This window comes from Myxocyprinus asiaticus, chromosome 44, assembly GCF_019703515.2.
Source record: "Myxocyprinus asiaticus isolate MX2 ecotype Aquarium Trade chromosome 44, UBuf_Myxa_2, whole genome shotgun sequence".
NCBI classification, from domain to species: domain Eukaryota; kingdom Metazoa; phylum Chordata; class Actinopteri; order Cypriniformes; family Catostomidae; genus Myxocyprinus; species Myxocyprinus asiaticus.
The window spans coordinates 29,262,241-29,274,747 of NC_059387.1; the positions used below are offsets into that span (position 1 = coordinate 29,262,241).

The 12,507-nt window shown below is 36.0% G+C and overlaps 2 protein-coding genes across 2 annotated transcripts; one reads left to right on the forward strand and one right to left on the reverse strand.

Moving 5' to 3' along the window:
* The first annotated feature begins 328 nt into the window (after window positions 1–328).
* On the forward strand, window positions 329–6,589 carry LOC127434475 (tissue factor-like). The gene is made up of 6 exons (XM_051687284.1): window positions 329–563; window positions 725–833; window positions 1,539–1,732; window positions 1,991–2,172; window positions 3,683–3,851; window positions 4,277–6,589. The coding sequence occupies exons 1-6, from the start codon at window positions 485–487 to the stop codon at window positions 4,420–4,422; spliced, it is 879 nt and encodes a 292-aa protein (XP_051543244.1). The 5' UTR covers window positions 329–484; the 3' UTR covers window positions 4,423–6,589.
* Window positions 6,590–6,736: 147 nt separating this feature from the next.
* On the reverse strand, window positions 6,737–11,243 carry LOC127434472 (tartrate-resistant acid phosphatase type 5-like). Its single transcript, XM_051687279.1, has 6 exons — window positions 11,054–11,243; window positions 10,614–10,804; window positions 9,675–9,802; window positions 9,405–9,596; window positions 7,801–7,948; window positions 6,737–7,329 (listed from the first exon to the last, which is right to left on the reverse strand). Exons 1-6 carry the CDS (start codon window positions 11,124–11,126, stop codon window positions 7,084–7,086), a joined length of 978 nt encoding a protein of 325 aa, XP_051543239.1. The 5' UTR covers window positions 11,127–11,243; the 3' UTR covers window positions 6,737–7,083.
* Between the last annotated feature and the right edge of the window lie 1,264 nt (window positions 11,244–12,507).

The following is a 12,507-nucleotide window of genomic DNA, read 5'->3' on the forward strand; positions in this document are numbered from 1 at the left end:
TGAGACCTGGGGAATTTGGAGGTCAAGTCAACACCTGGAACTCTTTGTCATGTTCCTCAAACCATTCCTGAACAATTTTTCCAAAGTGGGAGGGTGCATTATCCTGCTGAAAGACGCCAATGCCATCAGGGAATACCGTTGCCATGAAGGGGTGTACGTGGTCTGCAACAATCTTTAGGTAGGTGGTATGTGTCAAAGTAACATCCACATGAATGCCAGGACCCAGCGGAAACCCCTAAATGGTCATATGCATAAAGTGACACACCCACTTGCATAGAAAGTGAGGCTAATTATCATATTCTGACTGATTTGCTGGAGTCGCAGCTGGAATTTCGCTGGCAGTGCTTCTGAGCTTGCACACGCTCGAGAGGACTATAAAGATCGTCGGAGGATATTACAGTAGCTCATTTTTATCCTACCTGGATATAGGAGTATTAGCTTCGTCTTCATGCTGAATTTGGATTAGTTCTTCTCTCGAGACAACATGGAAAATATCGGGCAAAGGAGACTTCACATGCTTCTATTCATCCTGTTTGTATTCTTCATGAAGGCTTGTGTCTCAGGTGAGTCTTCTACCAGCGCCATGATGCCTTAAAGAGCCATATTCATTATTCATTATTAGTTAATTTTGTTATTCATAACTTTAGATTCTTTTAGATAGCCTAATATATTTTATTACCTGTTGTTTATTTCATTTTGCTACATTTTAATTGCTCTTTTACAGACACTTTTCCTAAAGCACAGAATGTCGCCTGGTCTTCATTTAATTTTAAGACCATGTTAACATGGAGCCCCAAACCAAGAAATTATTCATACACTGTCGAATTTTCTGAGTAAGTTGACCATTTTGTGTTAATAGTGTACATTGAGTAATCAGGTTGTTTATTATTGGGTTCGTAGTTATGAATAACTTTATATGCAAATGAAAAATATGTTACAACTAGCAAATTTACCCCTTCAGATGTGATGTAAAAATTTAAATGTTATGTAAAATGTTAATACAATACATCAACACATTCACACAATCTTTAAAACCTTTTACAATTTCCCCAGGTTTAATATACAAGTAAAAAAAAAAAAAAAATGTGTATTATGTGTATGCTATAAATATAGTAGTAGATGTATTATATGTATTATTTTACCACAACAGTGAATAGCCTCTTTAAAATTTTTACTGTTTTCTTGTGACATGGTAATGATCTCTTATGATACTTTGATCACACTGATTCTGGCCCATTAATCCCATAATCTTATTGACGTTCTTAAAAGATTGCTTTTTGAGCATGGCCAAGTCTAGGCCTATATACAGTTTAGACACTTTTTTACAAACCTTATGAACAATATGAGTAGTCACAATCAATCCGAGAAAACTCTGTATTAAACTCTCACATGGTGTACATTTGGCAACACTTGCACAGATCCACACCCATGACTTGTTACAGCAGGCACCAACCTGTCATTGCGTTTCACATAATGTAATTTACTTTTGTTACAAATGTTTTCTTGAAGATCTAAATGTCTGTGTAAAATTATTGTAGAATCGGTCAGGACAGAGAACGGAGCCCTCACTGTATCAGGACCATGGAAACTGAATGTGACCTGACTACAGAGCTTAAAAACCTCAAGTCCAGTTACAACGCTGATATCCTGTCTGAACCCATGCTTGGCATGACTTCTGAAATGATTGAGTTCCCTTACACCACATCCGAGAGATTCTCCCCCTACCATGACAGTTAGTAGCATTTGAAACCAACTTTCCTATTTTACTCTGTATAATAAATATAGAGCCTAAGTTGGTTTGCTGGTCTTAGCTGGTTTAAGCTGGTCTTTCAGCTTGGGTAAGCTGTCTAGCTGGCCTCCCAGCCCAAAAACCCATCTAAAACCAGCCAGACTGGAAGACCAGCAAAGACCAAACAACCAGCTTATTTTTAACATGGAACATAAAGATTTTGAACCATTACAAAGGTCTTCTGCTTTGTATCGCTCTCAGCTGTCATCGGCAGACCAGAGTTTAAAATAGAAGTCAGCGACAAAAGGAAGGTGACGCTCATTGTAAGCGATGTCCAGACGGCTCTCTTTAAAGAAAGTAAGGAGAGACTAAGTATTCGGGATATTTTCAAGGATGACCTGCAGTATAAGGTTATCTACAGGAAAGCCAAGAGTACAGGGAAGGTTAGTGTCTGTAAATTTACTATATTTGATTTTCTTATTTTAGTAAACAGACTTAATATGCCATACTCTGAAGAGTCTGGCTTGGGGCACTGTTTAAAGTCTGACTTCTTTTCCTGTCTTACCTTACGATACCTTACACATCTGAACTAAATGATAAACATAAAGGCATTTTATCATTTTGGCACCCTGCACTCATTAGCTGTTTTAAAATTGGAACATTTATCTTTTGGCCATGAGCAACCCGCAGCATTTTTTGGTACTGGCATGTAGGTTTTTCTTCCAAAAATAACGTGTTGCTTTTAACTTAGAGGGGATGGAGAAGACTCTGAAAAAATTAATAACGGCAACCATAGTTTCTGCCAGAAAAAAACATAGTGACTACAGTTACTAAGGAATTGATATTTAACATGTCCATGAACCTTATTTTTAACTTTCTTTTTTCAACATTTTTGAGTAGAGAGATTTTCGTTTAGGTGTTTCACTCTTTTTAAAAACAATTTTGCCTTCATTAGTACATTTTAAATGAATTAACATAGATAATAAAAATGGTATGTATATTATGTATGTGTAGCAAAGTAGGGTTTTTTTAGTTTTCATTTATATATATATATATATATATAGAGAGAGAGAGAGAGAGAGAGAGAGATTAAAAACAATGTTTAGGCCCAGTTTAGAAGATGAGAAAAGAAGAAAAAATGAAAAGAAAGGAAAAAAAGAATAAATTGGTGAATAATAGCAAGTATGCAAAAAAGCAAACAAACAAAACATAATGACTACAATTACTGGGTAACTGATATTTAACATGTCCATGAACATTATTCTTATCATCATCAATATATTTGAGTAGAGAGTTTTTCACTCTTTACAAAAATAATTTTGCCTTCATTAGTTCATTGTAAATGAATTGATGTTAGGCCATAAAATTAGCATGTATAATAACTACGCAATAATTAGCAAAATAAGCTTTTTTTTGTTTGTTTGTTTTAAGGAAAAAAAGAAAAGAAAAAAGATAGGAAAAGAAAGGAAATAAAGAATAAAGATTTTAGTGAATAAAAGCAACAGAGCAAAAAAGAACAGACAAAAAACAGGAGATAAAACAGAAAAGATTGAAAAGAAAACAAATGTGAAGAAAACTAATGTGCACATGATTGAATGTTCAACAGATGTGTAAGATTATGTTTAAATATATGCGATGATCTTACTGACAGAGTTTAAAATAGTTGGATGGAGTATAGCCATGGCACACCACCCTAACTACCCTATTACAGTAAAAGTATGGCAATATACTTGATTTTATCCACCACTTTCATTAAAAAAAAGTTTTTTTAAACAAAATGTCAGAGAAAGCTTCTTGAAGAAGATTCCATATTAATTTATCATGGTTTTACAGTAGTAACAGACTGTAGTAACTACTGTATGGTACAGTGTATTTAGGCAGCATCTATAGGACTAGAATGCAGGCTAGAAATATAATATTATGTTAAAATATTTGTTGTGTTTGCCTCCACAGAAAGAGAAGTTCAGTAAAAGTAGCACCATCGAGCTGACAGATTTGGACCGAGGAGTGAGTTACTGTTTTACCGTTCAGGCCTACCTTGCCTTCCGCCCACAAGACAAACAACTCGGGGAGCTCAGCCACATCCAGTGCTCTCCAGGAGAAGACCCATCTATATTTGAGGGTAATGCATTCACAGTTTCACTTACCAGACACTTCAAAGCGGTTTCAGTTCATTTAAGGTATACATAGTATGTGTGTTTGTCTGAGGGAGTGAGTGATTCATTATCCCAAAATAGATTTACTCCAATGACCTTGATTGAGTCAGTAACGCATCTCTTTATGAAGTGTCGAATAGCTTTTAAAATATCATATTAGAAGATATTACACACCGTGATACTAAGTGATGAGTGGCAATTCATAGCACTCATACTGTGTGCAGCTGATAAGAAATGTGTCAATGGGGCTGATTGCGGTATTAACTTGGGAATGAATCATCCAAGTGTCTAGGGACCATAGAAACGACAAAATTCCTGTGGTTTCCGTCAAATTCAACAGCGAATCGAGTGTTTGTGTGACTCTAATGCTGCTGGTGAAATGTTTATGCAGAGTACAGCGTGGGTGTGATCGCCGGGGCCATCCTGATTATCATTCTGGCAGTATCTGCAATCATTGTAATCATCATGATGTGCTGCAGACGAAAAAAGAGAGCACAGAACTCAGGAAAAGAGGGATTACCGTTGAACGGATTTTGAGGAGTGTGGACTGATCACTTTGGTATGACTTGCCCTTATAAAGGGAGGATGGGATCCTAATTCAACATTCCATTGTAAAACAGTGGAATCTAAACTTGCGTTTCTGTGAAACCTCAAAATGGAGATATGTTAGACTTAATTTAGCAAGACAGCCTTCATTCTGTTAGGTGGTGGGTTCTTTGGCTTGTATGCCAAATGCACTAATTCGATCTACTTAGATGTTGCTAACTATTGGAAATACTGTATGGTTTTGTGCACATTTGGGAGAATCAAAGTCAGAACATATTATATATATATATATATATATATATATATATACACACACACTACCGGTCAAAAGTTTTGAAACACTTACTCATTCTTTATTATAATTTTATTTTTATTATAATTTTTCACATTTAGAACAATAGTAAAGTCATCAAAACTATGGAATAACATAAATGGAACTATGGGAATTATGTTGTGACTAAACAAAATCCAAAATAAATCAAAACTATGTTATATTTTAGCATCTTCAAAGTAGTCACCCTTTGCCTAGAATTTGCAGACATGTACTCTTGACATTTTCTCAACCAACTTCTTGAGGTATCACCCTGGGATGCTTTTTAAACAGTATTGAAGGAGTTCCCATCTATGTTGGGCACTTATTGGCTGCTTTTCTTTATGATTTGGTCCAAGTCATCAATTTCAAAAACGTTTTTTTTTTAAATAAAATTTTAGATTTATAATGAAATAAATGAATATGGTGGCACAATTATATTTTTGTCTACAAAACTAATATCAAACATTTAAGCATACGCCTTCAGATCAAAAGATTTTTAAAATCATGAGAAACATTTCAGTCAAGTGTTTCAAACTTTTGACCGGTAGTGTGTGTGTGTGTGTGTGTGTGTGTATATATATATAAAAAGAGTAGCACTAATTTATTTATTTTAACTATTAAAGCAGTAAACTGTATTCATTGTTAAAGCACATTTGAGAAACGCTCATCTAATTTAAGCTGTATTCCTTGTACATATGTCATACCAGCTATCACTAAATAATAAAAATGTGTTTTTTGTTTTTTTTATGCTGCTGTATTTTGATTTGACCATTTATAACATTAGGGTACAACGGGGCTAAAGGCACCCCTTAATGAAATTTTGCTTTTTTTCTGGTCAGAAAATGTATCAAGGCCAAAAAAAATATTTATTTTTATTGAATATTGATGGCGCAACATAATTTGTGTGAAAAGAAATAATAACGAAAGTTTGTTTTGATTTAAATTCAATAAACTTTTTTTTTTTTTTTAAAGGTGGTGAGGGAGACTTTTACCCCACATTTGGGGTAAAAGTCTCCCTCACTTGGGGTAAAAGGCCCCTGGGGGGTTTAAAGAGATATCATGTAGATACCGGGGCAATAGTCATTGTACAAAATTTGTCAACTAATGCAAATCATTTTGAGACAGCAAGATGCTTTTTTGAGTAACAAATTAAGATGATGCTTACTCAAAACAACTACTACAGAAAAAATCAACTATTTCCTGTTAATTTCAAACAGATTTGACATTTTATTACATCTCAAGGATTCTATAAACAAACTAATCTCTATTATGAATGCTTGAGTCAATGTGAGCCCACTTTGAACATTTTTCATTACAAATCTATTCGTCCCACTTTAAAAAAGAAACCCCAATGTGTTTAATATGGTCCTTTAGCCCCTGCAACAGTGGGGGCTTTTTACCCCAGATACCATCCTTTCACTTATTGGACAGTTATTGAAAAATGTTTGATTTAATGGCAAAACTGAAAATGATAAATTAGTATTTTGTCTCAGAAGACATGTGTTAATTTCGGGGATTTTCATTAGCTGCATAAATTTGCAACATTTAAAAAAATGTAAAAAATGTGATCAGATTTCCTCAAAATCAACCTTTTGACACCACATGCAAAGATCTTATGGGTCAATAAAATGTTGTAGTGCATAGAGACAAACAGGTGTTTAGGAAAGTGCTGTGGTAGTTTTTGATGCAATTTAGTGTTTTGGGAGAAAATAAAATCAATGGAGCCATTTACCCCACGGGGCTACCCTATACTACGGACCTGTGAAACTTGTTGGTACTGATCTGATTTTTTATATTTTTATTTTTATTAAAACAAATAAAAACGAATGCACATGCAGAATAATCCGCATGCGGGTCTTTGTTTTAAATGACATGTTATATAATGCAACATTCAGAATGTGCAAACAACACAATAAGTGAAATAGTGCAATGGCGCCATCAACTGTTAAGTTAGTAGAACTCCATTGAATGTGACTCATCAGAAAACCACACTTTTTTTCTTTAGATTAAATTGGATTTATTTTTTTTCGTACATAACAAACCAAACTAAAATGCATAGCTAAAATGCACTTTATACAATTAGGAATGAATTTACTGGCAGAAAAAACAATTGTCAAAGCGACTCTTGTGTTTATTAGAGAGATATCTCACCCAAAAATGAGCATTTAATACCCGTATGACTTTCTTCCATGGAACACAAAAGAAGATGTTTTACATCAGATGTTTCAGAAAGTCATACGTGTATGGAACAACATGAGGGTGAGTAAATAATGACAGAGTTTTCATTTTTGTGTGAACTATCCCTTTAAGAGCAGACTGTTGTGAATGTTATGATGATTTTAGAGTTGGATTGTGCGTTTAGGGACAGATGTCTGGTACACACATTTCCCGTCTGGTTGGATGTAACTTATCAGCATTTCACTTGTATTGACCTCAAAGTAAACAAACGCTCCTGCCGTCTTATTGACCACATTGGAAAACAGTTGCCAAGACGACGGGAAGCTGTTCTTGTGGTCAGTGAAAATATCCTCAACAACTCCAGTCCCGCTGACCACGTACGAACTTCCATCGTCTTCTCTGATAAACTGAAGGAATAGGAAAAATATGTTATCTTTCAGCATTTTGGATAGCTACAGTCCTGGAAACAGTGCAATAAGCAGCACCCATAGAGTCCAACCGTAAAGTCATTCAGGTTTAGAACAACATTAGGGTGAGTAAATGAAGACAACATTTTCAACTATCCCTTTAACCTCAATGTCAGGGACTATATATTTTAGCAGAGTGATACCACTTAAAGAATTTGCTTATTAATGATTAAATGAAAACTTATGTTGTATTTTTTATAATGTAGAAACCAGTTTATACAAACAACAAGGCACACAAGGCTGTGCTATCTTGTGAATATAGTCATGGCTAAAGGGGTTATGCTTAAGTCGTGACTACATTCACAATACACTGCAGCTTAACCGTTGCACATTTATAGCTTAAATAAAGCAATAAGGTGTGGTATTGCTTGATTTTCTGTTACCTAAGAATGTGATCCTCAAAATACCAACCTGCAGACTGTGGTCATGACCACATAGATATAAAGAGACATTGTACTTCTTCAGTAGGGGTCTTAGTTTCTTTACTAGACACTTGGTGGGACCGTGATAGCCGATGGACCAGACTGGATAGTGCCCAGCCACAATGACAAATTCTGACCTGAGGAGTAATAACCAAAGGATACTTTTAGAACAAACAGCTTTGATGAATATTAACTTTGTTTCACTTCCATTGTGGAAACAGCTGTGAGCATTTGCATGTACATGGTGCTTTTATTCTCAGTGGAATTTTATTGTAATTTTCTACACATGTGAGGGCATGTGCTAGTAGAATTCAGATTATCTGGTCTGTACACCAAACATTAAATCTTCTCAGGCAGCAAATGCTCATGTATCCTTTCACAGAAATGTTCCAGGTTTATTTATTTTAAACCGACATAAAAATATTACTTTAATGAGATAAGACTTTATGTGTTAACATGACTTTCTTCCATGGAACACAAAAAGATGCAATCAAAGTCAATGGTGACTGAGGCCAAACATCTCTTTTTATATTCCAGAGAAGTCCTACAGGTTTGGAACAACATGAGGGTGAGTAAATATCGAGTTTTTATTTTTGGTTGAACTGTCCCTTTTCTCCCATTTTGGAATGCCCAATTCCCACTACTTAGCAGGTCCTCGTGGTGGCGCTGTTACTCACCTCACAATCCGGGTGGCGGAGGACAAGTCTCAGTTGCCTCCGCTTCTGAGACAGTCAATCCACGCATCTTATCACGTGGCTCGTCGTGCATGACACTGCGGAGACTCCACATGTGGAGGCACATGCTACTCTCCGCGATCCACGCACAACTTACCATGTGCCCCATTGAGAGCGAGAACCACTAATCGTGACCACGAGGAGGTTACCCCATGTGACTTCCCTCTCTAGCAACCGGACCAATTTGGTTGCTTAGGAGACCTGGCTGGAGTCACTCAGCACACCCTGGATTCAAACTCGCGACTCCAGGGGTGGTAGTCAGTGTCAGTACTCGCTAAGCTCCACAGGCCCCTGAACTGTCTCTTTAAGGGTTGGTCATATTTTTAGTATGGAATGCCTGGAGTGTTTTTTCAGGTCATAGATCTGGGATTTGTAAGAATGTGAGGGTGTATCTGAGCTGTTGAAGGAGTGAGAAAAAGAGAATGAGTGAGACTGGAAGAGTGGAAGGAGTGTGGCAAGTCGGGGCCTTTAAAAATATGCCCAAAATTCCTGTTAAAGGAGTAATGTTTGCCCAAGTAAAAATCAAATCACATCTGTAATAAGTCACATTGGATTCCAGTTTGTTGTTTGTCCACCGCCTTATAATTACTCATGTTTGTTTTGTTTGATATATTGAACACCCAAATAGTTAAATGGAATGTCATCATTTAATCACCCACATGTCATTCCAAACCCGTATGAGTGTCTTTCTTCCATGGAACAAAAGGAGATGTTAGGCAGAATGTTATCCTCAGTCACCACTCAGTTTAACTACATGTTTTTTTCCATACAATGAAAGTGAATGGTGACTGAGGCTAACATTACATAACAGCTCTAACATAACAACATAACAAATTTTACACTCTTTAGCTAAACTCACTTGACGTTTCGAAGTTTCTCCTCAATCCACTTCAGCTGTTGGTTAGAAGCAATATTGTCTTCCGGGCCAACAGGATCAAGTCCATCATAGGTGTTCCCACACAAAACCACTGTGTCAATCATCAGAACCGTAAGGGACACATTACTGTGTGGAACCTTGAACTTCAGTTCATAGTAGAGGTCGAGGTAGTTCCTGCCAAACATTAACAGAACATTAATAGTTATGCCTCCATTTTTTCAAAATAAAAGAGAAGAACCATTGACCTCTTACCATCTTTCAGATCTGTTTGAGTAGGCGATCTGGGCTGACACGTTTCCACGGTGATCGTGATTTCCCGCCACCAGGTACCATGGCACAGCGATCAGGGCAGGGTGGGAGAATATGCTCTCATAGGTGGACTGGAGAATAGAGCTTCATTAACAATTTGAAAACATAATTTTAAAATATTAATAGAGTAAATCTAAATCTATTGTGGATAACATATCGACAGAGCTGATCTTTCTTCGCTTTCCCCATAAAGAAACTAAGCAGTTTTGGCATATATGTTATAAATTATAACTACCTTTATGAAAAATTACCATGGTTTATCAGTCTATCACGTGTCCAGAGTGTGTAAAGACAGTTCACTGAGCCAGAGAACCTTGGACACTGTCCCACTGTCTGATGTTCAACCTGACAGATGTGAATTACATCATCTTACCCGAATAACATCTAAACAGACATGTTTATAAGACATTGAAGCGATGCTGAATTTTTAACATGTCAACCTGAGGAAATCTTGCATTCAGCATTGCAGAAACTTTAACAGCTTTGACTGAGCACGTTTCACAAACATGTAAGAAACTAGGCTTCTGGAGGAGGCAGATCTGTTCATACAACTAATAGTGGTATTAAAGGGATAGTTCACCCAATAATATAAATTCTGTCATCATTTACTCACCCTCATATTATTGCAAATCCATATGACTTTCTTTCTCTTGTGGAATATATAGTATATATGTGTAAACACAAGCCATATAGACTACTTCAATGATAATATGATGGTGCTCTTGTGTTCTTTTTGAAGCTTGAAAGACAATTCTTTGTAATTGCACTGAAAATATGCAATGCTATAGTTCTCATTTTGGTTTGGAACGACATGAGTGTGAGTAAATAATGACAGAATTTTCATTTTTGGGTGAACCTTTCCTTTAAACTTGCTGATCAGACCTTGAAGCGGGTGTCATCTACATCCCTGACACCGCTGAAGTAGAAATGATCTCCTAAGCTGAGGACAAAGTCCAGTCCTGAGCTCTCAGCAATTATGCCCAGTTCATTGGCTGTGTGAAACTCATGTGGTGTGTAGTAGGGGTATAAAGGAAGTCCACCCCAGTCTCCAATACCAACAAACCTTAGAGAGGCTGCAGAGAACACACACAGATATGGACTGATTATGGTTAATTTACTTAGGCCTATAGAGGTCCAAATGACTGTCTATATGCACATTTAACAGCATATATTAATAGACTCACTCAAAGTGAACTCGGTTCACATTTGATGAAAAATTCTCACTGAACCGGTTTGCCTGCACTAGTGATCATATGACCACTTACAGTGTTCCATCTGTTGGTATTTGAAAGCATGCAGAAAATATATTAAGAATACTCTACCTTGTTCGTTTGCCTGACATGGTGGGTAGAGTATCTGAAGACAGAAGATAAGAAAGGGGGTCATCCACGCCATAACAAGCCTTTAGATGGTTGATCTGATCCTATCAAATGTCACAGTGTTAAAGTGATGTTATGGGTACGAGAGTCACAAAGACACTGACAGACCACAAACAGCCTAACACATTTTTTGCTGAACTTAAAGGGAAGCAAGATTTGGTTTATGACAAGCTTCCTATTATGAGCTAAGAGTGAAAGACAAACACATGATTCTGTGGCCAATGTTCAACAGTTTACAAAGTAAACAAATTTGAGTGTCTATCAACTTCCAACAAAAGAGTGCTTAAAATAAATACATAAATAAATATGAACAATTATTAATATAAAAAGTAATCATAATTTATTTTTCTATATTTTAAAAGATTATATTTTTTATATATTTTTTGTATTACTGAAAATATGATTAATAATAATAATTGTTGATGTTATATGTTCAGTGTTAAACTGTATATGTAGCATGTACTGCATATACAGCTCTGGAAAAAATTAAGAGACCACTGCAAAATGTAAAGTCCATGTGCAAGTTATGCATCAACTACTGTACAGTAGGCCTACACCTAAAATAAAATAAATTTCAATGTGTAACAATGTCAACCACAGAAATACCACTATAAAACATAATGTAGTTGATGTTTTGTAACACAGAATTATTTGAAACTCTACATAGTGATCCATAGGCAAGATAACAACTCTGCTTATCAAGCAAATATGACGTTTATAAGGTTTGTGTTGAGAGAGAGAGAGAGAGAGAGAGAGAGAGAGATTTTACTGTGAAAGTGGCTTATTAATAAATCATTAACACACACAGAATGGCAAGTCATGCACATGTCTACACTACAGAATGAATGCAGTCCCCTTATGCAGTACAGTGATTGTATCAAATGGTAATATCATGATACTTTAATATTATATCATATTCACATGGTATTAACAAGGTACTCCAAGATACTTCAAGCGGGAAAAAAATGATTGATTTCCAATGTTCATCTCCAAAATCAAATGACATAAAGAACATGGTAATGCCATGTTACTGTTTTTCTTTCAATAATATGGTATGGCTTTGATACACTTTAAAGTGAATGAGGCTCAACCAGAATATTGGCTTGACTCCATTTCTTATCACTTTTGGCCAATAGAAATCTTTTGTTTTACTCTAGAACACAAACTGGTCTTTGGTCGAGAACAGGTGACAGGTGATGAGATAAATTAAGAATCCAGAGCTTCATGTGGAAGTTAAAAGGTCAAAAGAGTGTCTAAACGGTATCTAAATAACCTCTCACTTACATTTGATATGTGTTTCAAAAGTTAGCCTTTATCTTCTCAAAGATTTCTTAAAGAAACCCTTTTAAGGTCCTAGGATATCCCATGATGAGTTATAGAATGGAATGGAATATCAC

Excerpts from the sequence above, each read along its gene's own strand:
- LOC127434472 (XM_051687279.1), bottom strand. The coding sequence starts at position 11,126 with ATGGCGTGGATGACCCCCTTTCTTATCTTCTGTCTTCAGATACTCTAC. Across the intron at positions 9,597-9,674 it reads TCAAACAGATCTGAAAGATG|GAACTACCTCGACCTCTACT; the intron begins GTAAGAGGTCAA and ends AATGTTTGGCAG. Across the intron at positions 7,949-9,404 it reads GAGAAACTTCGAAACGTCAA|GTCAGAATTTGTCATTGTGG; the intron begins GTGAGTTTAGCT and ends ATTACTCCTCAG.
- LOC127434475 (XM_051687284.1), top strand. The coding sequence starts at position 485 with ATGGAAAATATCGGGCAAAGGAGACTTCACATGCTTCTATTCATCCTG. Across the intron at positions 834-1,538 it reads TACACTGTCGAATTTTCTGA|AATCGGTCAGGACAGAGAAC; the intron begins GTAAGTTGACCA and ends AAATTATTGTAG. Across the intron at positions 3,852-4,276 it reads AGACCCATCTATATTTGAGG|AGTACAGCGTGGGTGTGATC; the intron begins GTAATGCATTCA and ends ATGTTTATGCAG.